We start from the raw sequence: 25,200 nt of genomic DNA on the forward strand, positions 1-25,200 counted from the left end.
GGGTGTTTCGAGGTGCACAAGAAAGTTCGGACTTGTACTTACATTTGCACAAGAAAGTTCGGACTTGTACTTACATTTGCAGGTTCGCCATACTGAAATGCACTTAATTTGCAGCAAGAAATGTCTCAATGTATATTCGTGTTGTTTATAGTCCGTAATAAAGTGTTTAAGGGGAAATTTTTTCGTGCACATCGGTACCCGGGACAAGTGCAATAACCAGTTCCCACTCAGAATTCTCTGTGCAGCCTCTTTTGATACACAAAAATAATGTACACTTAATAAAAATGCTAAGCATTAATAGACAAATGAGTGTTAATGTTAATTATTTGTTTCATAATCACCACGACTGTAACGCCATTTGGAACCTTTATTCAATTCATACTATCGCTGTAGTGTAAAATCAGTTTGCACTTTCTCGTCACCACTGTAGGTTAATCAGATACTTTGTATCCATACTGGACAGACCCATCTGGGTTGTTACCAACGAATGATATTGTGTGTTCCTGGTGAGTGCTTTATTCCAATGTGTGAATTCATCTTATGGTATTACCATAATGTTCCTTCACTGATATCAGTTTATGAACTTCTGTAGCCTTTGAAGCTGTCGAAGTCCCAAACGCGGAATGCTTAATACGTGAATGAATACTAAGGTCAAGACATATAGAAGTGTCTGAATGCAATCAATGGCCGCTCCATATCATAGTGCATTTATGCAATTTATAGCTGATCCTACAAGGGTTCCAGTTTTACCGACAAAGATACGCAATTCTAAAAACTGAAGAGAACTGAATCCGTCCTAGCTCATTATGTTAATAGGCTAGATCTTGGTTTCCGCTCAGCAGAAGGCTATTCGCATTCCTCAGTGAAAACTTGAGCTGTAATAGTAGAGACCTAGAAAAGGTGTTCTCCCTGATAGAGGTATACAAACGATAATTAAATCTCTCCGCATCCATGTCCCCCCCCCCCCTTTTCCTCTTCCAGCAATCTGGAGCAAACTAGTAACCTATTAACTTGAAATAAATGCTTGCTGCCAACATCTCTTCAACATCGTAAATATGGGTGTCTTCCACTCACATTTGTTCCGTACAATGGGGAAAGAATACTTGCTAAAACCTATTCTTACCTCTGTAGACACATTGTAGCCAGGCACAGTAATATTGCTATTGAGGGTGTAGTTTCCGGTCAGGGAGAACTCATCGTCAATACATTCGCTGGCGACTGCGGTTTCGTCTGATGCTGTCGTCATCTGGACCATGGCGACGATGGCTATGTTGATGTTCGCCCGGATCATGTAGTTCACTCCACAGCCAACGAAAATAAGCAACCATAGTATTGCTCTCTTCGTCACACGGTCTGCAAAGAAAACACTATGGTACTTAATTTAAAAAAGTATATAATATTTTCTTTCTGCTTCTACATCTATACTCCCCATACCTGTAGGAAGTGAATGAAAGAGGATACTTCCCATTGCACAACATATTAAGATTTCTGTCTGAATCAGCAATCATCAACGATATGAGGATGGAGCAGCCAATGGAGACCACCGCATTAAAGAAACATATAGTGTACCCACAGAACATATGGTGTGTAATTGAAAAATTATCATGATGATCTTTCCATTGGCAAAAGATCCCGGATTAGCCTCCCATTCATATTTCTAATAGGGGACTGCCAAGGTGGAGGTGACCATGATAAAGAGATTGAATAAGCAACGAAGGAATATCATTATATGAGTCGGACCAGGGAATGTCTGAAGTTTAAACGTAGTAGGAAACCTAAAAGGTATGTAGATACACTGCGGTCAGTGAAGTGAAATGGAAAGATAAGGATATTTAATCAGATGAATGTAAGGTAATATCACGAGTAGCAAAAATGATATGATGCAGGTACCATTCGTGGTGAGGTGGAATGTAGGACAGGGAGTGAGTTATAGTGACCAATTCAGTAATAGGGTTGTTCTCGCCAGAATCGACAGCAAACAAACTCCTACAGTAACAGCTCTGGTAATAACGCTTAGTTGTTTAGTTTAAACTCCACTGTTGAATATTTTGAGGGACGCTTTGTGAGTGAGACACAATTAATAACTTCCCTCCCCAAGATATTAATTGTGTCTGACTCTCAAAGCGTCTTCCAAAACATTCAACAGCGGAGATGCAACAAAACAACTAACCGTTACATCTTGGACTTGATTTCGGAATATATTCGCAGCACGCGGATGATCCATTTGCTGTGGGTGCTTTGCCACGCAGGTATCCTGTATAAAGAGAAATCTTATTCATTAGCCAAGGAAGCGACATCTTTAGGCACTGTCCTGGATCTGAAATTACTTTACACAGACTACTTAAGTTAGGTCACGGGTCACACAAACCAATAATGGCAAGAAATCTGGAATGTATCCCAGCAAACGAAAGGCGGTTATTACGCGGTACTCCAATCTCGGATTCTTTCACAGACGTGGTTCATGAGGACACATTGGATCGATCCACGATTTCTACTACCATACGACTTCGCGCCAATCACGTCTCTTTTCCTCAACATTTACATCGAATCAACGTTTACACTTCGCCGGCGAGTGATCCTGAGTCAGAAGTTGATGTCAACAACATCTTTATCTGTCCCAAAACTGACTGCAAACGGTTGGACTCTCTGAAGACATTGCTGAATATGCCATACCACCTTCCTCAATCAGCAACTTCTCTGTTATTTACTAAAGAAATTCGGCTGTATAAAGTGATTGTTAAATTTCTTAAGTGTACTGGGCAGAGTCTGTAGGTTTTAATGACAAAAATATTCTATAGTGGACATAGCTGTGACGGTTTGAGATTTCATACTTGTAAATATGCATTTCTGTATTCTTTTATTCAATTCAATGTGCATTTTACCTATGTGGTTTTGGTGGCTAAGTAAATATGCATTTCCGTATTCTTTTATTCAACTCAATGTGCGTTGTACCTATGTGGTATTGACAGCTAAATCGAGTTGCTGCTCGGAAGCCCAAGTAAATAAAAAAGTATACATGTCGACGTCACAAGCAGAAGATGAAGAGATAGGAAACAACATGAGGACATCGAACGGGTGATTCAGTATTAAAGTGAGAAATGAGACAGGAGAGACTTTCACTGAGTTCTGCAACAACTTTCAGCTAACAGTAGCGAGGGCTCTATTCAAGAACCAGCTCAAAATTTAGTAATGATGAAGAGAAGACTGTTCAAATAGCTCTGAGCACTATGGCACTTAACACCCGAGGTCATCAGTCCCCTAGATCTTAGAACTACTTAAACCTAACTAACCTAAGGACATAACACACATCCATGCCCGAGGCAGGATTCGAACCTGCGACTGGGGCGGTCGCGCAGTTCCAGACTTAAGCACCTAGAACCGCTCGGCCACACCGGCCGGCTGCTGAAGAGAAGACAGAAGTTCAAGAGAATCGTAGTGAAGCACCAGTGTCGAAGGAATGGGGATATTGATGTCCTGAGGTATGACGAGACGCGTTTGAAGTTCGTTAAGGTTGTGGATACGGGGATTAGAAATATCACAGTAAGCAGTCAGTGGAGTGGAAATATGCAAACAACAATCACAGATGTTGGAAAGACAGACTTAGGCACTAGGAAGGTAACTGCGAAGAAACCTTGGGTAACAAAATAAATATTTCACTTAATAGAAGAAATAAGAAAGGACAAAAATGTTCAGGGAAAGACAGAAATAGACCCACAGCAATACAAAACACTTAGGAATAAAATAAGTAGGAAGTGGAGGGAAGCCAGTCAAATGGGTGCAGGAAAATGTGAAGAAATCGAAAAAGAAATGATCGTCGGAAGGAATGAGTCAGCGAAAAAAAAAGTCAAAACAAAAAAACCGGCACCATTAAGAGTGCAAACGCAGAGGAGAGAGTAGATAGGCGATAAGATTATGTTGAAGGTCACTGTAATGGGAAGGAATTATCTGATGATGTGATAGATGAAATTGGATTCGATATAGAAGAAACAGGGGATCCAGTATCAGAATCAGAATTTAAAAGAATTTGGAAGACTTAAGATCGGATGAGGCTGAAGGGATAGATAAGATTCCATCAGAATTTCTAAAATCGTTGATGGAAGTGACAAAAAACGACTGTTCATTGGCGTGTATAGTCTATGAGATTGTCGGCATAAGATGTTTGGAAAACATACCCAATTCCGAAGATAGCAAGGGCAGATAAGTTCTAGAACTACGCACTATCAGTTTAGGAGCACATGTATTAATCTGCTGAATGAATAATATTCAGTAGAATGGAAAAGAAAACAGGGGAACTGATAGGTGACAATCAATTATTGCTTTGAGAAAGGTAAACCTCCATACGAAATGGCGCAAGATGTTCATAATTTTGAGAAAAATAGGAGTATGCTATAGGAAAAGATAAGATACGTACAAGAGCCGAGAGCGACCAATAAGACTGGAAGACAGAGAACGAAGGGTTTGTATTAAAAATGGAGGAAATCAGGGATTCAGTCTTTTGTCTCCTCATTTCGGATCATTCACAGTATAAACAATGACGGAGATAAAGGTTCAAGAGTGGAATTAAAATTCAGGGTGTAAGCATGTCAGTGACGATTGGACAAAGACATTCCAATTCTCAGTGAAGGCGAAGAAGAACTATAGGACCTGTTGAATGGAGTAAGAGGTCTGATGAATACCGAATGTGGACTGAGAGTAAACAAGAGAAACAAGAATGTAATGAGAGGTAGCAGAAATGAGATTATCGAAAAACTGGACATCAAATTCGATGACACGAAGCATATGAAGTTAAGGAATTCTTCTACCTTAGAAGCAAGGAGAACAGGAAAAGCAGACTAGTGCAGGCTGTTCCACTGAGACAGCAATATAAAATTTAATTGCTCACATAATAGAGTCTTTAAATAGTAAATTGTCACCAATAGGAATTTTCTGTGACTTACCCAAAGCGTTTGATTGTGTGAACCATGATACCATGTTAAAGAAATTAGATTCTATCGTATAAATGGAACAGCATATGAGTGGTTTAAGTCATACCTACAGAACAGGAAACAAAACGTTTCTTTATATTGTTTAAATGATTTAAGCCACCGCCACTTCATCTAACTGGGGTGAAATTACATTAGGTGTTCCATGGGGTTCGATCACGGGAATCTTCTTATCTGAAACAAGGAGCTAAACTGACACTGCTTGCTGATGATACAAGCATCATTATTAATCCAGTGAAAGAAACTACAATAGAAAATGATAAAAACAATGTCTTTGGAAAAGTTATTGACTTCGTTTCCTGCGAATGGGCTTGCTCTGAACTTCAAAAAAATAAAATAAATAAATAAATAAAAAACACAGTACATCCAATTTTCTACTGCAAGAAATACAGTTCCTTCAATAAATATAACACATCAACAGAAGTCAGTAGCCAGGGTAGAGCATACTAAGTTTTTGGGTGTACATATAAATGAGAATCTTAATTGTAAAAATCATATTTTGGATCTCCTAAAGCTACTAGGTTCAGCAACTTTTGTAATCAGAATAACTGCTGATTTTGAGGATACACAAAATAGCAAGGTAACATACTTTTCATACTTTCACTCTCTGGTGTCACTAGGAATAATATTTTGGGATAACTAACACTTAGGCAAAAAGTATTCACTGCTCAAAAGAAAGTGGTTAGAATAATATGTGGGATTCATAGTCGTGCACCTTGTAGGCATCTCTTTAAAAGGTTAGGAATTCTTACAACAGCATCACAGTACGTTTACTCAATAATGAAAATTATTCTCATTGACCAGTTTAAAAACAACAGTGTCATTCATGATTATAGTACCAGAAGAAAGGGGTTGGCACAGAAATTCGTAAAATATGCTGCTGTAAAACTTATCGACAAATTATCAGATGAAATAAAGTGTCTGACAGACAGCAGTAACACTTTCAAAAATAAATTGAAATCCTATCTCATTGACAACTCCTTCTATACCATAGATGAATTCTTGAATATGAGTAAATAAATCTATAGGTATAATATATGCTATTTGTGCCATTTAAGGGAATGGGGTAGGTAATAAAAATTTTAAGCTTAAAAGAAAGAGACCTTCATTCATGTGTGCATTTCTTATGCACTTGACACGTTCCACATCGTAATGGTTACCGTGAGATTATTCAGTGGAACACGTAACTAACTAACTAACAGGGTATTACTGGAGAAGAGAGGTCTACTAGTAACATAGGTCTTCACTTGAGGAAAAAATTTCTTCCAATGCACGTTTGGACCGCCGAATTGTATGGCAGTGATCACGGACTGTGCGAAAACCGGGAAAGAGCAGAATCGAAAAACTTGAAATGGGTTGCGATGAAAATTCCTGAGGGCTCCGCCAGCGGCGCTTTGAACACCGCCACCTATTGGATGACCTGACCAATGAATCTCCTGGCCGCCTACCAATGGAGATCACCAGAACGGTGTTATAAGCGATGGGCACCAAGTTCGAGATTAGTTCTGTGTTGCTAGTTGGTGCTGAATGATACACCTATTAATAGCTAGCTCCGCTGGCAAACGTTCAGTGTACATAGACCCAAGCTCGTGAAAGGCCTCTGCTGGTAGCTAGACGTGGCCGCCATAAGTTGTCAACGGTGCAGCAATATGTTTAGGAAAATATCTTTATTTCAAATTCACTTGTGTCTTCTAATCTTTTGCTTGTCTGTCCAGATTCATATGCTGATATAGCCCTTTCGCCACTTTCCACCCATTTATCATTAGCAACGATTACATAACATTTGGCTCCTCTGGACATAACGGTTGCCGGCAGGCATCGTAACAGGGCTAACATTGAATATCTTCTAAATTTTTAATTTTTCGCTGTCCAAGACGCAAAAAAGAGAAAGATTACAAGTTCTGGTTCCAAAAATTGCAATATTTCACATTGTTCGACTCACGTTTATATAGATGGAGCCCACACTTTACCAAGCAAATGCGCTCTCGTTACTGCTCCAGACAGACCATTCGTCCCTATTGCCTCGGCGACAGCTGCCCGGAAAAAAATTGCCGTTGCCATTTATGATCTCTCTTTGAAGCTATTCAAATATGTGAACTTTCGTTTTTGCAGTATACTGAAATTACTTATTTATGTCTTACATATATGTGTGATACACCAAAAAAGTTTGAAATTAACAGTTTTAAACATGGCTTTCCTCAGCAATCGTATATAATTTCCAAAATTTCAAATTACACAGCCAACTGTTGGCAAATAACTACTTGGACCAAGGTTTTTCCACCTCTAAGGGTGTCTTCATCAGAGTGAGATGTTGAGAAACCCTATAAGATAATACACAGAAAATTAAGAATGAGATAAAGAACATTAACCATGTTGGCACTTGTCATGAAGTACAAAGGATCATCATCATTTAAGACTGGTTATGCCTTTCAGCGTTCAGTCTGGAGCATAGCCCCCTTATAAAATTCCTCCACGATCCCCTATTCAGTGTTAACATTGGTGCCTCTTCTGATGTTAAACCTATTACTTCAAAATCATTCTTAACCGAATCCCGGTACCTTCTCCTTGGTCTGCCCCAACTCCTTCTAACCTCTACTGCTGAACCAATGAGTCTCTTGGGTAACCTTGTTTCTCCCATGCGTGTAACATGACCCCACCATCTAAGCCTGTTCGCCCTGACTGCTACATCTATAGAGTTCATCCCAGTTTTTCTTTGATTCCCTCATTGTGGACACCCTTCTGCCATTGTTCCCATCTACTAGTACCTGCAATCATCCTAGCTACTTTCATATCCGTAACCTCAACCTTGTTGATAAGGTAACCTGAATCCACCTACCTTTCACTCCCATACAACAAAGTTGGTCGAAAGATTGAACGGTGCACAGGTAACTTAGTCTTGGTACTGACTTCCTTCTTGCAGAAGAGAGTGGATCGTAGCTGAGCGCTCACTGCATTAGCTTTGCTACACCTCGCTTCCAGTTCTTTCACTATGTTGCCATCCTGTGAGGATATGCATCCTAAGTACTTGAAACCGTCCACCTGCTCTAATTTTGTTCCTCCTATTTGGCACTCAATCAGTTTATATTTCTTTCCCACCGACATTACTTTCGTTTTGGAGATGCTAGTCTTCATACCATAGTCCTTACATTTCTGATCTAGCTCTGAAATATTACTTTGCAAACTTTCAATAGAATCTGCCATCACAACTAAGTCATCCGCATATGCTAGACTGCTTATTTTGTCTTCACATATCGTAATCTCACCCAGCCAGGCTATTGTTTTCAACATATGATCCATAAATAATATAAACAACAATGGAGACAGGTTGCAACCTTGTCTTACTCCTGAAACTACTCTGAACCATGAACTCAATTAACCGTCAACTCTAACTGCTGCCTGACTATCCATGTAAAGACCTTTAAATTGCTTGCAAAAGTATGCCTCCTATTCCATAATCTCGTAGAACAGACAATAACTTCCGCCTAGGAACCCGGTCATATGCCTTTTCTAGATCTATAAAGCATAGATACAATTCCCTGTTCCACGCATAACACTTCTCCATTATTTGCCGTAAGCTAAAGATCTTGTCCTGACTATCTCTAAGATGCCTAAACCCACACTGATTTTCATCCAATTGGTCCTCAACTAATACTCGCACTTTTCTTTCAACAATACCTGAGAAGATTTTACCCACAATTCTGATTAAAGAGATACCTCTGTAGTTGTCACAGTCTTTCCTGTTTCCATGTTTAAAGACTGGTGTGATTACTGCTTTTGTCCAGTATGATGGAACCTGTCCCGACTCCCAGGCCATTTCAGTTATCCTGTGTAGCCATTTAAGACCTGACATTCCATTCTATTTTATGAGTTCCGACTTAATTTCACCCACCCCAGCTGCTTTATTGCACTGCAATCTATTGACCATTTTCTCCACTTCCTCAAATGTGATCCTATTTCCATCATCATTCCTATCCCATTCTACCTCGAAATCTGGAATATTACTGATCGTATTTTCACCTACATTGAGCAACTCTTCAAAATATTCTCTCCATCTGCCAAAGGCATCCACAGGATTCACCAGCAGTTTTCCTGACCTGTCCAAAATACTTGTCATTTCCTTCTTACCTCCCTTTCGAAGACTGCTAATTACACTCCAGAATGGTTTTCCAGCAGTTTGACCCATAGTCTCCAACCTGTTTCCAAAGTCTTCCCAAGATTTCTTCTTGGATGCTGCAATTATCTGTTTGGTTTTGTTTCTTTCTTCAATATAACTTTCTCTGTCTACCTGAGTTCTAGTATGTAGCCATTTTTGATACGTCTTTTACAGGCTGCCTTGACTGTGTCATTCCACCAAGCTGTTTGCTTCATCCTACTTTTACGCACTACTGTTCCCAGACATTCTTTAGCTATTTCTAGTACTGTGTCCCTGTACCTTGTCCATTCCTTTTCCAATGACTGTGATTGACTACACTCAACTAACTGGTACCTTTATGAGATCGCTGTTATGTACTTGTGCCTGATTTCCTTATCATGAAGTTTCTCCACTCTTATCCTCCTACATATGGACCTGACCTCCTGCACTTTCGGCCTCACAATCCCAATTTCACTGCAAATTAAATAATGATCAGTGTCATCAAAGAATCCCCTGAATACACGTGTATCCCCCACAGCCTTACTGAATTCCTGATCTGTTATTATATAAATGACAGATCTGGTTCCCCTGCCTTCCCAAGTATACTGGTGAATATTCTAATGTTTAAAAAAAGAGTTTGTGATTACTAAGCCCATACCGACACAGAAATCCAAGAGTTGTTTCCCGTTCCTGTTGGCCTCCATATCCTCTCCAAATTTACCCATGACTTTTCATACCCTTCTGTTCGATTTCCAATCCTGGCGTTAAAATCACCCATGAGCAGAACACTGTCCTTGTCCTTTACTCTAACAACTACATCACTGAGTGCCTCATAAAAACTATCCATCTTATCTTGATCTGTATCTTCACAATGTGAATATACTGACACAATCCTAATTTTCTTGCTAGACACTGTCAAATCTATCCATATCAGTCGTTCGTGTACATACCTTATTGCAACTACGCTGGGTTCCATTTCATTCCTGATGTAAACCCCTACACCCCATTGTGCTATTCCTGCTTTTGACTCCTGACAGGTAGACCTTGTATTCTCCCACTTCCTCTTCTTTCTCACCCCTTACCCGAATGTCACTAACAGCTAAAACGTCCAGCCCCATCTTACTTGCAGCCTCTGCCAGCTCTCCCTTCTTCCCAGAGTAGCCCCCATTGATTTTAATAGCTCCCCATCTCATTACCATTTGTTTGCCAAGTCGTATCTTAGGAGTCCCTGGTTTGTCAGTTAGAGGTGGGACTCCGTCACCTCCACAGGTCCGAGGCATTTTGCTCTGATTGTTGACAGCATCATATTTAAAGTACCAGGGGAGCAGGTTGCTAGCCTTACTTGCCCTGAGTCCCATTGGGTATTACCCCTAACGGTTGAGGGACTAACCAGTGGATTTGGTAGTCTTTGCCGTATGAGCACAAAGGTGACCTCGACTCAGAATATGTCCGAGATGCCCTGCCTTATCCCAAAGTAACTGGTATCCCGACTGTCGGGACCACTTACTTGGCCACTCATACGTTGCCCGTGGTTCATGAACTAGGACATGACTACAGGAACCCACACCATGAACCACAGTACAAAGGATACTTACGTAAAACTACATTTCGAGAAAGCAACGGTGAGAGTTTAGAGCAGCTATGCTCAAGTAAAAAATGAAATAAAGCTCGTCTTAGCCTTTGGCACCCAAGCCTAGCGTGGAACAACATCAGACTACCTGGCAGTAGGCGGCAGCACAATGCAACTAATATGAAAAACGTATATTTTGGGGGGTGTCCGGACACTTTTAATCACATAGTGTAATGTACTGTCAGCAGACCTCATGGCCTTGCTATAAATCTAGCTTTTGCTTATTCTAAGAATTGCTTCCTTTTTGTGCACTCCTGTCCATTAAAAATGCTACACCAAGAAGAAATGCAGATGATAAATGGTTATTCATTGAACAAATATGTTATACCAGAACTGACATCTAATTACATCTTCTCGCAATTTGGGTCCATAGATCCTGAGAAATCAGTACCCAGTACAACCACCTCTGGCCGTAATAACGGCTTTGATACGCCTGGCCATTAAGTCAAACAGAGCTTGGATGGCGTGTACAGGTGCAGCTGCCAATGCAGTTTCAACACGATACCACAGTTCATCAAGAGTAGTGACTGGCGTATTGTGACGAAGCAGTTGCTCGGCCACCATTGACCAGACGTTTTCAGTTGGTGAGAGATCTGGAGAATGTGCTGGCCAGGGCAGCAGTCGAACATTTTCTGTGTCCAGAAAGGCCCGTACAGGACCTGCAACATGCGGTCGTGCATTATCCTGCTGAAATGTAGGGTTTCGCAGGGATCGAATGAAGGGTAGAGTCACGGGTAGTAACACATCTGAAAGTCCACTGCCCAAAATTCCGTCAATGCGAACAAGAGGTGACCGAGACGTGTAATCAGTGGCATCCAATACCATCACACCTCGTAATAGGCCAGTATGGCGGAGACGAATACACGCTTCCAATGTGCGTTCACAGCGATGTCGCCAAACACGGATGCGACCATCATGATGCTGTAAACAAAACCTGGATTCATCCGAAAAAATGACGTTTTGCCATTTGTGCACCCAGGTTCGTCGTTGAGTACACCATCTCTGGCGCTTCTGTCTGTGGTGCAGCGTCAAGGGTAATCGCAGCGATGGTCCCCGAGCTGCTAGTCCATGCTACTGCAAACGTCGTCCAACTGCTCGTGCAGATGTTTGTTGTCTTGCAAACGTCCCCATCTGTTGACTCAGGGATCGAGACATGTTGCAGGATCTGTTACAGCCGTCCCAATAAGATGCCTGTCGTCTCGACTGCTAGTGATACGAGTCCGTTGGGATCCAGCACGGCGTTCCGCATTACCCTCCTGAAACCATCGATTCCATATTCTGCTAACAGTCATCGGATTCTTCGGATCTCGACCAACGCGAGCAGCAGTGTTGCGATACGATAAACCGCTATCGTGACAGGCTACATTCTGACGTTTATCAAAGTCGGAAACGAGATGGTACGCATTTCTCCTCCTTGCACGAGGCATCACAACAACATTTCACCAGGCAACTTCGGTCAACTGCTGTATGTGAATGAGAAATTGGTTGGGAACTTTCCTCATGTCAGTACGTTGCAGGTGTCGCCACCGGCGCCAACCTTGTGTGAATGCTCTGAAAAGCTAATCATTTGCATATCACATCATCTTCTTCCTGTTGGCTAAATTTCGCGTCTGTAGGACGTCATCGTCGTAGTGTAGCAATTTTAATGGCCAGTAGTGTAGTTCCCTCCAAGCTCTGTTAGTATATCGAGTCAATTTATTCACTTGCTGACATGGTAACTAAAGCATCATATCCTATCACTAAAGGCCTCCGTTTTATACGTGTTCGCATGTCATTTCTTTATTTAGCTCCGAAATTAGCTTTCCTCTTCCGTCTTCGTTGCAATCATGAACACACTGTTTGCTGTCTTCAGCTTTTTAAATTATGATCTTTTCTTTCTTTGATCAATTAGCTCCGTGAAGTGTGTGTTTACTGCCTTTGCGTGCAACATTGCTTTGCTTACGTGGTCTCAATCTTTGATTTTGTGACGGCCGCGTGAATGAATGCTGCAGTGGCTGCCGCATTAGCGAACGACCGAACGATCTTGCTTTTGTCTTTGTCCCTAAGACTTCTCTTCTCACCTAGACAGTTCTGAGTGTGATATTGCCCAGTGGTTGAGTTTACATTTTAACTCTAGTATTTTTGAGGTAGAATCCTCCTTAGAAACACACACTTTCTCTAGAGTGTGTGTTATGATGACATCGTATTTACCTGAGTTTACATTAGTGGTTTCTGAGAGCTCGGGAGTTTTTGTTTTTGTAGAGGAAAAAGAAATGATTGTCGGGATGGAATAATTCAGCATATAGAAAAGTCAAAACAACCTTCGACGAAATTATAATAAGGCGCTGTACCATTAAGAGTGCAATGGGAATGCCACTGTTAAATAAAGATGAGAGATTGGATAAGTGGGAAGAGTACACTTAGGGCCTCTAAGGACATACCTGATGACATGATGGAAGAAGAAACAGGAGTCGATGGGGTAGAAATAGGGAATCCAGCATTAGAAGAAAAGAAACCTTTGAAAGACTTAAAATCAAATAAGCTAAACGGATAGATAACATTTCATCGGAATTTCTAAAATCATTGGGGGAAACTGGAACAAAACGATTATTCAAGCTGATGTTTAGAATGCATGAGACTGGCTATGTACCATCATATATTCGGAAAATCGACATCACGAGATTGCAAGAGCCGACTAGTGCTAGAATTATCGTATAATCAGCCTAACGGGCTCATGCATACAAGGTACTGGCTAGAATTTTCTGTAGAAAAACGGGAAAGATAACTGAGGATCTGTTACATAACGATTATTTTGGCCTTAGGCACGAGAGAAACAGCTCTGACATTGGAGTTGATAATGGAAGTAAGGCTCAAGAAAAGTCCAGACATGGTTAGAGTATTTGTCCACCTATTAAAGCGCGTCCGACAACATAAAATTATGCAAGATTTCGAAATTCTGAAAAGTACGGCGGTAAGCTATAGGGACAAACCATATGTACAACAGCCGAAAGCGAACGATAAGAGTGGAAGACGAAGAACGAAGTGCACGGATTAAAAAGGGCATAAAGCAGAGAATTAATCTTTCGCTCCTACTTGTCATTCTGTACATCGAAGAAACAATGACTGAAATAAAAGAAAGGTTAAAGAGTGGAATTAAAATTCAAGGTAAAAGGATATCAGTGATAAGATTCACTGATGACATTGATATCCTCGGTGAAAGTGTTGAATAGAATGAACAGTACAACGAGGAAATGAAAGAAAGACGAAAATAACGTGAAGTAGCAGAAATGAGAACAGTGAGAAACTTAACACCGTAATTGGTAATCAGGCGTTAGTTGATGTTAAGGAACTCTGCTACCTAGGCAGCAATATGACCTATGACGGGCTGAGCAAAGAGGAAATAAAAAGCAGACCAGCACTGGAAAAAAGGGGCATTCCTGGCCAAGAAGGGTCCAATAGTATCAAACACATGTCTTAATTTGGGCAATAAATTTCTGTTAAAACGTCAGGGAATAAGTTCCATCATACCAGGGGGAGCTATGGAAGATAAAAACTGTAGAGAAAGACAGAGATTGGGACACATCCATCAAATAATTGAGGACATAGTTTGCATGTGCTATTCTGAGATGAAAATGTTGGCACAGGAAAGAAATTCGTGGCGTGCCGCATCAAAACAAACAGAAAGATTGACGAAGAAAAACAAAAAAATGTGGTGCCGCTTATCACGCCCTGTGTCGTAGTTTGCTTTATCAGTGTTTCATTCATACAGCGTGGATGGGATGCCTAGACCCTGCTGTGGAATCCCTTCGTTTGTTGGTACCCACACACACGCATAGACGCCACTGGGCTGCCTCCGCCGCCGCAGACGCCACACGCCTCCCTCGCCACCGACGCGTGTGTCCCCAGTGGTCGGCGGTGCATAAACTGGTGCTGCTGCTGACGTAGCGTGCTTTCGTCACGGCTGTAACACTGACGCTGACACTTTGCAGCCACACGAGACGTGAGACGACACGTGCGCCGAGAGCGACTGTTTACCCGCAGACGAATGCAAGTAGATTATTCACTCGTCCCTTACTATCATGATATCGTTACCACGAATCATATTCACTCACAGCGGTACTGATCAATTACATGGACTCGATAACCGAACCAGAAAGACAGTGGATTTTAAGCCACTCCCAACACCGCGGTGTGGCTTCCGTGTCAGTTTCACTTCCGGTGACCAACTCGTATCTCTAACCCACGCCCTAACCAATCACTTAATAATCGTAAATACTCCATTTTCGTATCCCTTGACTTGGAAAAAGCCTATGAGCGTGTCTGGCAATGCAGTACCCTGAAAACTGCAGATACACGCACTTCCAGCTATCTCTGCCCAATCGGTTGCTCCTTTTCTAACAGTCGTTCTTATGTCACTATTACAATTTCCACCTCCATGACTTGTACCGTACGCCCTATCACACTATAAATCTCGAAATAACATGGAAACCCTATCTATTAAAGTTCCAGCAGCAATCTCACATTAGACTAAAGCTACTAACATGGGCCTCCTCCCATGAACCATGGACCTTGCCGTTGGTGGGGAGGCTTGTGTGCCTCAGCGATACAGATAGCCGTACCGTAGGTGCAACCACAACGGAGGGGTATCTGTTGAGAGGCCAGACAAACGTGTCGTTCCTGAAGAGGGGCAGCAGCCTTTTCAGTAGTTGCAGGGGCAACAGTCTGGATGATTGACTGATCTGGCCTTGTAACAATAACCAAAACGGCCTTGCTGTGCTGGTACTGCGAACGGCTGAAAGCAAGGGGAAACTACGGCCGTAATTTTTCCCGAGGGCATGCAGCTTTACTGTATGATTAAATGATGATGGCGTCCTCTTGGGTAAAATATTCCGGAGGTAAAATAGTCCCCCATTCGGATCTCCGGGCAGGGACTACTCAAGATGATGTCATTATCAGGAGAAAGAAAACTGGCGTTCTACGGATCAGAGCGTGGAACGTCAGATCCTTTAATCGGGCAGGTAGGTTAGAAAATTTAAAAAGGGAAATGGATAGGTTAAAGTTAGATATAGTGGGAATTAGTGAAGTTCGATGGCAGGAGGAACAAGACTTTTGGTCAGGTGAATACAGGGTTATAGATACAAAATCAAATAGGGGTGCGTGTAAGCTACTACAAACATCATAGCGAACGCATTATTGTGGCCAAGATAGATACGAAGCCCACATCTACTGCAGTAGCACAAGTTTATATGCCAACTAGCTCTGCAGATGACGAAGAAATTGAAGAAATGTATGATGAAATAAAAGAAGTTATTCAGATAGTGAAGGGTGATGAAAATCTAATAGTCATGGGTAACTGGAATTCGGTAGTAGAAAAAGAGAGAGAAGGAAACGTAGTAGGTGAATATGATCTGGGGCTAAGAAATGAAAGAGGAAGCCGCCTGGTAGAATTTTGCACAGAGCACAACTTAATCATAGCTAACACTTAGTTCAAGAATCATAAAAGAAGGCTGTATACATGGAAGAAGCCTGGATATACTGACAGGTTTCAGATAGATTATATAATGGTAAGACAGAGATTTAGGAACCAGGTTTTAAATTGTAAGACATTTCCAGGGGCAGATGTGGATTCTGACCACAATCTGTTGGTTATGACCTGTAGATTAAAACTGAAGAAACTGAAAAAAGGTGGGAATTTAAGGAGATGGGACCTGGATAAACTAAAAGAACCAGAGGTTGTACAGAGTTTCAGGGAGAGCATAAGGGAGCAATTCACAGGAATGGGAGAAAGAAATACAGTAGAAGAAGAATGGGTAGCTTTGAGGGATGAATTAGTGAAGGCAGCAGAGGATCGAGTAGGTAAAAAGACGAGGGCTAGTAGAAATCCTTGGGTAACAGAAGACATATTGAATTTAATCGATGAAAGGAGAAAATATACAGTAAATGAAGCAGGCAAAAAGGAATACAGACTTCTCAAAAATGAGATCGACAGGAAGTGCAAAATGGGTCAGCAGGCTAGGGGACAAATGTAAGGATGTAGAGGCTTATCCCACTAGGGGTAAGATAGGTACTGCCCACAGGAAAATTAAAGAGACCTTTGGAGATAAGAGAACCACTTGTATGAACATCAAGAGCTCAGATGGAAACCCGGTTGTAATCAAGGTAGGGAAAGCAGAAAGGTGGAAGGAGTATATAGAGGGTCTATACAATGGCGATGTACTTGAGGACAATATTATGGAAATGGAAGAGGATGTAGATGAAGATGAAATGGGAGATACGATACTGCGTGATGAGTTTGACAGAGCACTGAGAGACCTAAGTCGAAACAAGGCCCCCGGAGTGGACAACATTCCATTGGAACTATTGACAGCCTTGGGTGAGCCAGTCCGGACAAAACTCTCCATCTGGTGAGCAAGATGTATGAGAAAGGCGAAATACCCTCAGACTTCAAGAAGAATATAATATCTCCAATCCCGAAGAAAGCAGGTGTTGACAGATGTGAATATTACCGAACTATCAGTTTAATAAGTCACAGCTGCAAAATACTAACGCGAAATCTTTACAGACGAATGGAAAAACTGGTAGAAGCCGACATCGGGAAAGATCAGTTTGGATTCCTTAGAAATGTTGGAACAAGTGAGGAGATACTGACCCTACGACGTATCTTAGAAGCTAGATTAAGGAAGGGCAAACCTGAGTTTCTATTATTTGTAGACTTAGAGAAAGCTTTTGCCAGTGTTGACTGGAATACTCTCTTTCAAATTCTGAAGGTGGCAGGGGTAAAATACAGGGAGAGAAAGGCTATTTCCAATTTGTACAGAAACCAGATGGCAGTTATAAGACTCGAGGGACATGAAAGGGAAGCAGTGGTTGGGAAGGGAGTGAGACAGGGTTGTAGTCTCGCCCCGATGTTATTCAATCTGTATATTGAGCAAGCAGTGAAGGAAACAAAAGAACAATTCGGAGTAGGTATTAAAATCCATGGAGAAGAAATAAAAATCTTGAGGTTCGCCGATGACATTGTAATTATGTCAGAGACAGCAAAGGACTTGGAAGAGCAGTTGAATGGAATGGATAGTATCTTGAAAGGAGGATATAAGATGAACATCAACAAAAGCAAAACGAGGATAATGGAATGTAATCGAATTAAGTCTGGTGATGCTGAGAGAATTAGTTTACGAAATTAGACACTTAAAGTAGTAAAGAAGTTTTGCTATTTGGGGAGCAAAATAACTGATGATGGTCGAAGTAGAGAGGGTATAAAATGTAGACTGGCAATGGCAAGGAAAGCGTTTCTGAAGAAGAGAAATTTGTTAACAACGAGTATAGATTTAAGTGTCAGGAAGTCATTTTTGAAAGTATTTGTATGGGTTGTAGCCATGTGTGGAAGTGAATCATGGACGATAAATAGTTTAGACAAGAAGAGAACAGAAGCTTTCGAAACGTGGTGCTACAGAAGAATGCTGAAGATTAGATGCGTAGATCACATAACTAATGAGGAAGTGTTGAATCGGATTGGGGAGAAGAGAAGTTTGTGGCACAACTTGACCTGAAGAAGGGATCGGTTGGTAGGACATGTTCTGAGGCATCAAGGGATCACCAATTTAGTACTGGAGGGCAGCGTGGAGGGTAAAAATCATAGAGGGAGACCAAGAAATGAATACACTAAGCAGATTCAGAAGGATGTAGGTTTCAGCAGATACTGGGAGATGAAGAAGCTTGCACATGATAGAGTAGCATGGAGAGCTGCATCAAACCAGTCTCAGGACTGAAGACCACAACAACAACAACTAACATGGGAAAAACACTCTTCCTTTCCCACAATCCTAGACACCTACAAGGGGCGTACCATAAGTTCTACAAAGCATTTTTTCTGAAAGAAAATTGATTTTATTCAAGATTCCAATAACCATATTTTTCCCCATTCTTTTGGCTATAAAATCCTATTATTCAATATAAGCCCCGTTCAATGCGGCAACCTTACGCCACCTTACCTGGAGGAACTGTGTCACTGTACTGGTTGACGTCGGGAGCCAACATCTTGCTACATCAGTAACGTTTCCACCAAACAAGTACTGTTTCCCGCGGAGGGCATCCTTCAGTAGGCCAAACAAATGGAAGTTCGAAGGTGCGAGATCTGGGACGTAGGGTGGATGATGAAAAACAGTCCACTGAAGTTTAGTGAGCTCCTCTGAGGGGCGCAGACTTGTGTGAGGCCTGGGGTTGGGCAAGGAGAAGTTCGCTTCCTTTTCTCTGGCCACAAACAATCTGAAGACGTTTCCTCAGTCTACTGAGGGCAGCACAAATCATTCCCGAGCTAATCGCTGAGGACATGAAACGGAATAACCTCTTCAGAATTCCAGGAGACTGTAGCCATGGCTTTACTGTCTGAGTGTGCCGCTTTGAACTTCTATTCGGAAGAGAGGCGGTACGGCGCCACTCTACGGATTGCCGTTTTATTTCCAGTTAGAAGTGATTAACCCATGTTTCATCGCTGTTTAGCAAAAAATTGTCACGATCAGCCTAGAAACATTCAAGCAACTCAGCATAGAGGGTCCTTCGTTGCCCTTTATCGTCTTCTGTTTTGCGGTGAGGAAGCCAGCTGGCACATACTTTTGAGCACCCCAACTGGTTGAAGAGTATGTCAGCACTACTAACAGAAATGTCCAACTGAGCAGCGAGGTGTTTGATTGTGATTCGTCTGTCACCTCGAAAGAGAGTGTTCACACGTTCCTTTCCTCATTATCCCTCCCTCCCCCACCCCCCACCTCCTCACCAAGCCCCCAAATTCAATCCTTCCAAAGCAAGTAACTCCATAATAATCTTAAGCACTCGAACACCCTTCCCTCTTCTGCCTACTCCTCCTGAATACGAGTACTGGTACCGCACATCAGGTGATAGCGAAGTGTTTGTTTTACCCTACTCGGAACTCATTGATTTTAAATGTCAGAGAACGATTTCCACCATTTTATTTTAAATATCATTAATGAGAAAAATCATCTTTTTATTTTCCTTGAGTCATCAGTCTTCTGACTGGTTTGATGCAACACGCCATTAATTCCGCTCCTTTGTCAAAGCCTTCATCTGAGAGTAGAACATGCAACCTTCATCCTCCATTATTGGCTGGATGTATTCCAATCTCTGTATTCCTATACAACTTTTGCTCTCTACCACTCGCTCTAATACCATGAAAGTCATTCCTTGATGTGCTATCATCCTGTCTATTCTCTGTGTCAGTGTTTTGCACATATTCTTTCCCTCTCCGACTCCGCGCAGAATTTCCTTTTTCCTTACCTTATCAGTCCACCTAATTTTCAACACTCGTCTGCACTTCTCAATTGCTTCGATTCTCTTCTGTCTCGGTTTTCCAACAGTCCATGTTTCACTACCATACAAAGCTATGCTCCAAACGTACCTTCGCAGAGATTTCTTCCTCAAATTGATATTAGTAGACTTCTCTTGGTCAGGAACGCCCTTTTCACCAGTGCTAGTCTGCTTTTGATGTCCTTCTTGCTACGCCCGCCACTGATTATTTTGGTGCTAATTTAGTAGAATTTCTTAACTTCATATACCTTGTGAGCACAATCCTGATGTTAAGTTTCTCGCTGTTCGTATTTATGCTACTTCTCATTACTTTCGTCTTTCTTCGATTTATTCTCCATCCATTTTCTCTATCCATTATACTGTTAATACCATTCAGCACATCATATATTTTTTCTTCACTTTCAGTCAGGATAGCAATGTCATCAGATAATTGTATCATTGATATCATTTCACCTTGAATTTCAATTCCAATCCTGAACCTTTCTTTTATTTCCATCATTGTAGAGATGTAGAGATTTAACAGCAAAAAATGGTCAAATAGCTCTGAGCCCTATGGGACTTAACAGCTATGGTCAGTCCCCTAGAACTTAGAACTACTTAAACCTAACTAACCTAGGGACAACACACAACACCCAGCCGTCACAAGGCAGAGAAAATCCCTGAAGCCGCCGGGAATCGAACCCGGGAACCCGGGCGCGGGAAGCGAGAACGCTACCGCACGACCACGAGTGCATGCCTGTTCTATACCATTTTTATTCCGAGCACTTCCTTCTTGGTCATCCACTCTCATTATATCCTCTTGGTTCTTGTAGATATTGCCGCGCGGGGTAGCCGCGCGGTCTCAGGCGCCCTGTCATGGTTCACGCGGCTCCCCCGTTTCGGAGGTTCGAGTTCTCCCTCGGGCATGGGTGTGTGTATTGTTCTTAGCGTAAGTTAGTTTAAAGTTAGATTACGTACTGTGTAAGCTTAGCGACCGATGAACTCAGCAGTTTGGTCCCATTAGATCTTACCACATATTTCCAATTTTTTTCTTGTAGGTATTGTGTATTATCCTGCTCTCCCTATAACGTACCCTATTTTTCTCAGAATTTAGAACATCTTGCACCATTTTACATTGTCGGACGCTTTTTACAACGTGTCTTGATTTTTCCTGTCTTGCTATCATTATCAAGTGCAACGTCAGAATTGCCTCTCTGGAGCCTTTACCTTTCCTAAAGCCAAACTCATCGTCCCCTAACACATCCTCAGTTTTCTTTTCGATTCTTATGTACATTATTCTTGTCAGCAACTTTGATGCAAGAGCTATTAAGCAGATTTTGCCATAATTCTAACACCTGTCAGCACTTGCAGTCTTCGGAATTGTGTGGGTGATACTTTTCCGAAAGTCAGATTGTATGTCGCCGGATTCATACATTCTACACACCAACGTGAATAGTCATTTTGTTGCCACTTCCCCCAATTATTTTAGAAATCTGATGGAATGTTATATATCCTTTCTGCCTTATCTGATCTGAGGTCCTGCAAATTCTCTTCTGATTCTAATACTGGATCATCTATCTCTTCTAAATCGACTCCTGTTTGTTCTTCTATCACATCAGCCAAATCTTCCCACTCATAGAGGCCTTCTATTTACTCTTTCTATCTGTCCACACACTCCGCGGCACTTAACAGTGGAAATCCCGTTTCACTTTTAGTGTTAACATCCTTGCTTTTAATTTCCCCGAAGGCTGTTTTGACTTTCCTGTATGCTGAGTCAGTCCCACCGACAATCATTTCTTTTTAGATTACTTCACATCTTTTATACAGCCACTTTGTCTTAACTTCCCCACACTTCATATTTATTTCGTTTCTCAGCGACTTGTATTTTTGTTCACCTGAATTCCCCTGAACATTTTTGTATTTCCTTCTTTCACCGATAAATTCTTTGTTCCTATGTTTTTCTTTCCTACTTCTGTGATGGCCCTTTTCAGAGATGTCCATTCCTCTTCAACTGTACTGCGTACTGCGCTATTCCTTATTGCTGTATATATAGCCTTACAGAACTTTAAGCGTATCTCACCACTCCTTAGCACTTCCGTATACTACTTCTTTAAGTGTTGACTCATACTGACTAATGTCTTAAACTTCAGCCTACTCCTCATCACTACTAAATTGTGATCTGTGTAAATCTGTTCCTGGCTACGCCTTACAATCCTGTATCGCATTTCGGAATCTCTGTTTGACCATGATGTAACAGAAATCTTCTCGTATCACCCAGCCTTTTCCCAGTATATCTCTTCCTCTTGTGGTTCTTGAACAGAGTATTTGCTATTAAACGCTGAAATTTGTTGCTCAGTCAGGCTTTCTCCTCTCTCATTCCCTGTCCCAAGTCTATATTCTCATGTAACTTTTTCTTTTACTCCTTCTCCTACAATTGCATTCCAGTCCCCCATGACTATTAGGTCGTCATGTCCCTTTACGTACTGTATTACCCCTTGAGTATCTTGATACACTTCCTCTATCTGTTCATCTTCAGCTTACGACGTCCGTATGTATACCTGAATCATGGTTGTAGGTGTTGGTTTGCTGATAAGAACCACCCTATCACTGAATTGTTCACAGTAGCACTCTCTCTGTCCTACCTTCGTAACCGTAATGAATCCTACTCCAGTTGTACCATTTTCTGCTGCTGTTGATATTATCCTATACTCATCTGATTAGAAGTCCTTGTCTACCTTCCATTTCATTTCACTGACCCCTATTATATCTAGACTGAGCCCTTGCATTTCCCTTTTCAGATTCTCTAACTTCCCTACCTCGTTCAAGATTCTAACATTCCACGCCACGACTGGTAGAACGTTATCCTTTCGTTGATTATTCAATCTTTTTCTCATAATCAGTTCCTCCTTGGCTGTCCCCATCCGGAAATCCGGATTGGGGACAACTCCGGCATCTTTTGTCAATGGAGAGGTCATCTTGACACTTTTCCTATTACAGGTCACATGTTCTATGGACACACGTTATGTGTCTTTAATGCAGTGGTTTCCATTGCCTTCTGCATCCTCACGACGTTGATCATTGTTGATTCTTCCCCCTTTAGGGGCAGTTTCCCATCCCAAGGACGAGAGAGTGCCCTGAACCTCTCTCCACTCCTCCACCCTCTCTGGCAAGGCCGTTGACACAATGAGGTTGACTTCTTACGCCGGAAGTCTTCGGCCACCAATGCTGATTATTAATCAAAATTTAAGCGGTGGCGGGTTTCAAACCTGGAACGTTTTGATTACTGATTAACCACGGTTCCCCCAGACCTCGCAGAACATTTTTTTGCAGATTAAAAGAACTTTCACAGTTGCTCTTTTTTTTTTTTTTTTTTTTTTTTAAATCTTTACTCCTTCTCTGTTTTTTTAGACTCTTGCCAGAGCGTGGAGATGCAGAAGGTCTCGGCCAGGTTACACGAAGATGTGTTGATCTGAAAGGACTTTTGGTTAAATAGTAGGAGTTATTTATATTCTATTCCCTGTGCTCTCGTAAACGGAGCACATTATACTTGCGTTCGGAAAGAGAAGGGATGAAACCCGCGGCCAGCCATTGTGATTTGGGTTTTCCTAAATCGCTTCAGGCAAATACTGGGATGGTTCCTTCTAACGTGGACGGCCGCTTTCGTTCTCCATCCTTCCCTAATCAGAGGTTTTGCTCCGTCTCTAACGGCCTCGTTCTTCACGGGACTTCAAACACTAATCTTCTCCCTCCCACTCTCACACGGAATACTTTTGGGCACACCCGAGTCAGCCTGCGTTTGACCAGTCAGGGTACTCAAACAAAGATGCAGTTTTGGTGTTGGAACTAAGACTGAACAGTAAGGGGAGAGAGGAGATTGTCCACGTCACAGACAGCTGAAAGCCGGAGTAAGAGAGCCCATCTTCTGGATACATAGTCTTTTATGTATTTTAAAACATCTGTATATCTTTAGTCCATTTAAATTGTTTGGATTCCATCTTTGTTCTTTTAAACTCTGTTGGTCGAAAAGCTGAGTAATGTTCCGTTACCAGTCCACCCTATGACGGGAAAAGATGAATTCAGACAGCTGGTAATTATATTCCAACACGTCACGACTTAAATTGCACAGTGGGTTTAACATCCGACTTAAGTATCCTTATGTTTACAGTTCTAAAGTTCTGTTACTTTATTTTGACTTCAGCGTATTTTATTTAGGGTCTGTTTACTTTCAGAAAGCTTGAAAATGACAAAAATGACGAAATTTCTATCGCAATAAATATTTTTAATAACGATACGCAGAATGAATTCAGCTTCAATTCTTTGTTTATCAATTTTGTCATCAGCATTCTGTAAACTACGTACTTACTCGTTCCATGACCAAGTAGCTTTGGTTCGCATGGTCGCACAGAACTAATAATTATGTAAGTTGTTGTTGCTGTTGTTGTTGTGGTCTTCAGTCCAGAGACTGGTTTGATGCAACTCTCCGTGCCACTCTATCCTGTGCAAGCCTCTTCATCTCCGAATAACTACTAAAACCAACATCCTTCTGAATCTGTTTAGTGTATTCATCTCTTGGTCTCCCTCTACCATTTTTACCATCAATGCTTCAAAATATACTAATAGTTAAGTATTTAAACGAAAGTCTCAGTGAACGCAATGCAGTGGAAGGCGTAATTATGATTTGTTGTAAATTAATTGGAGCTCGGCAACACATATAGCCAGACGAATGGCTGAAAAGTGCACCAAGGACATTCTTTCGGATTCGAAAGTATGAGTGAAGACCAAGATAGAGACCTAGTGGAAGAGAGACAGGTGACTTTACGACACATGCACGAAGATCGTCACTTTTACTAAATGTCATGGATGCATAAAACCGAAGGCTGTAGCCCACGGCGAGGTCTGGAAGTGCCCTTTGTCCAGCAGTAGCTGTCAAACGGCGAGGAGAACTTTCTTCCTACGATTAGCTGAAAAGATCCCTCGTAATCTGCATTCAAGAGAAATGTGTGATATAACAAGGGACCAGTGGTTGGGGAAGGGGGTAATTCTGTTGGTCTTAAAAGCTCAAATTGGTTCAACAGCGAACCATTACTATCGCAAAGGGAAAGGGCTAAAACACTTGTCAAAAGGAACAAGTTTTCAACTGGAGCGTAGGTTACAACTACTTCACGCCACAAAAACAG

The 25,200-nt window shown here is 41.6% G+C and overlaps 1 protein-coding gene across 1 annotated transcript in view; it reads right to left on the reverse strand.

Moving 5' to 3' along the window:
• The window catches only part of LOC126335257 (sialin-like), a 140,819-nt gene that overhangs the window by 94,564 nt on the left and 21,055 nt on the right, over nucleotides 1-25,200 (reverse strand). The window contains exon 2 of the mRNA XM_049998300.1: nucleotides 1,124-1,353. Within this exon, the coding sequence (XP_049854257.1) occupies nucleotides 1,124-1,353 (230 nt within the window). The remainder of the gene's footprint in view (nucleotides 1-1,123; nucleotides 1,354-25,200) is intronic.

The sequence above is a fragment of the Schistocerca gregaria genome, chromosome 2 (assembly GCF_023897955.1).
Source record: "Schistocerca gregaria isolate iqSchGreg1 chromosome 2, iqSchGreg1.2, whole genome shotgun sequence".
NCBI classification, from domain to species: Eukaryota; Metazoa; Arthropoda; class Insecta; order Orthoptera; family Acrididae; genus Schistocerca; species Schistocerca gregaria.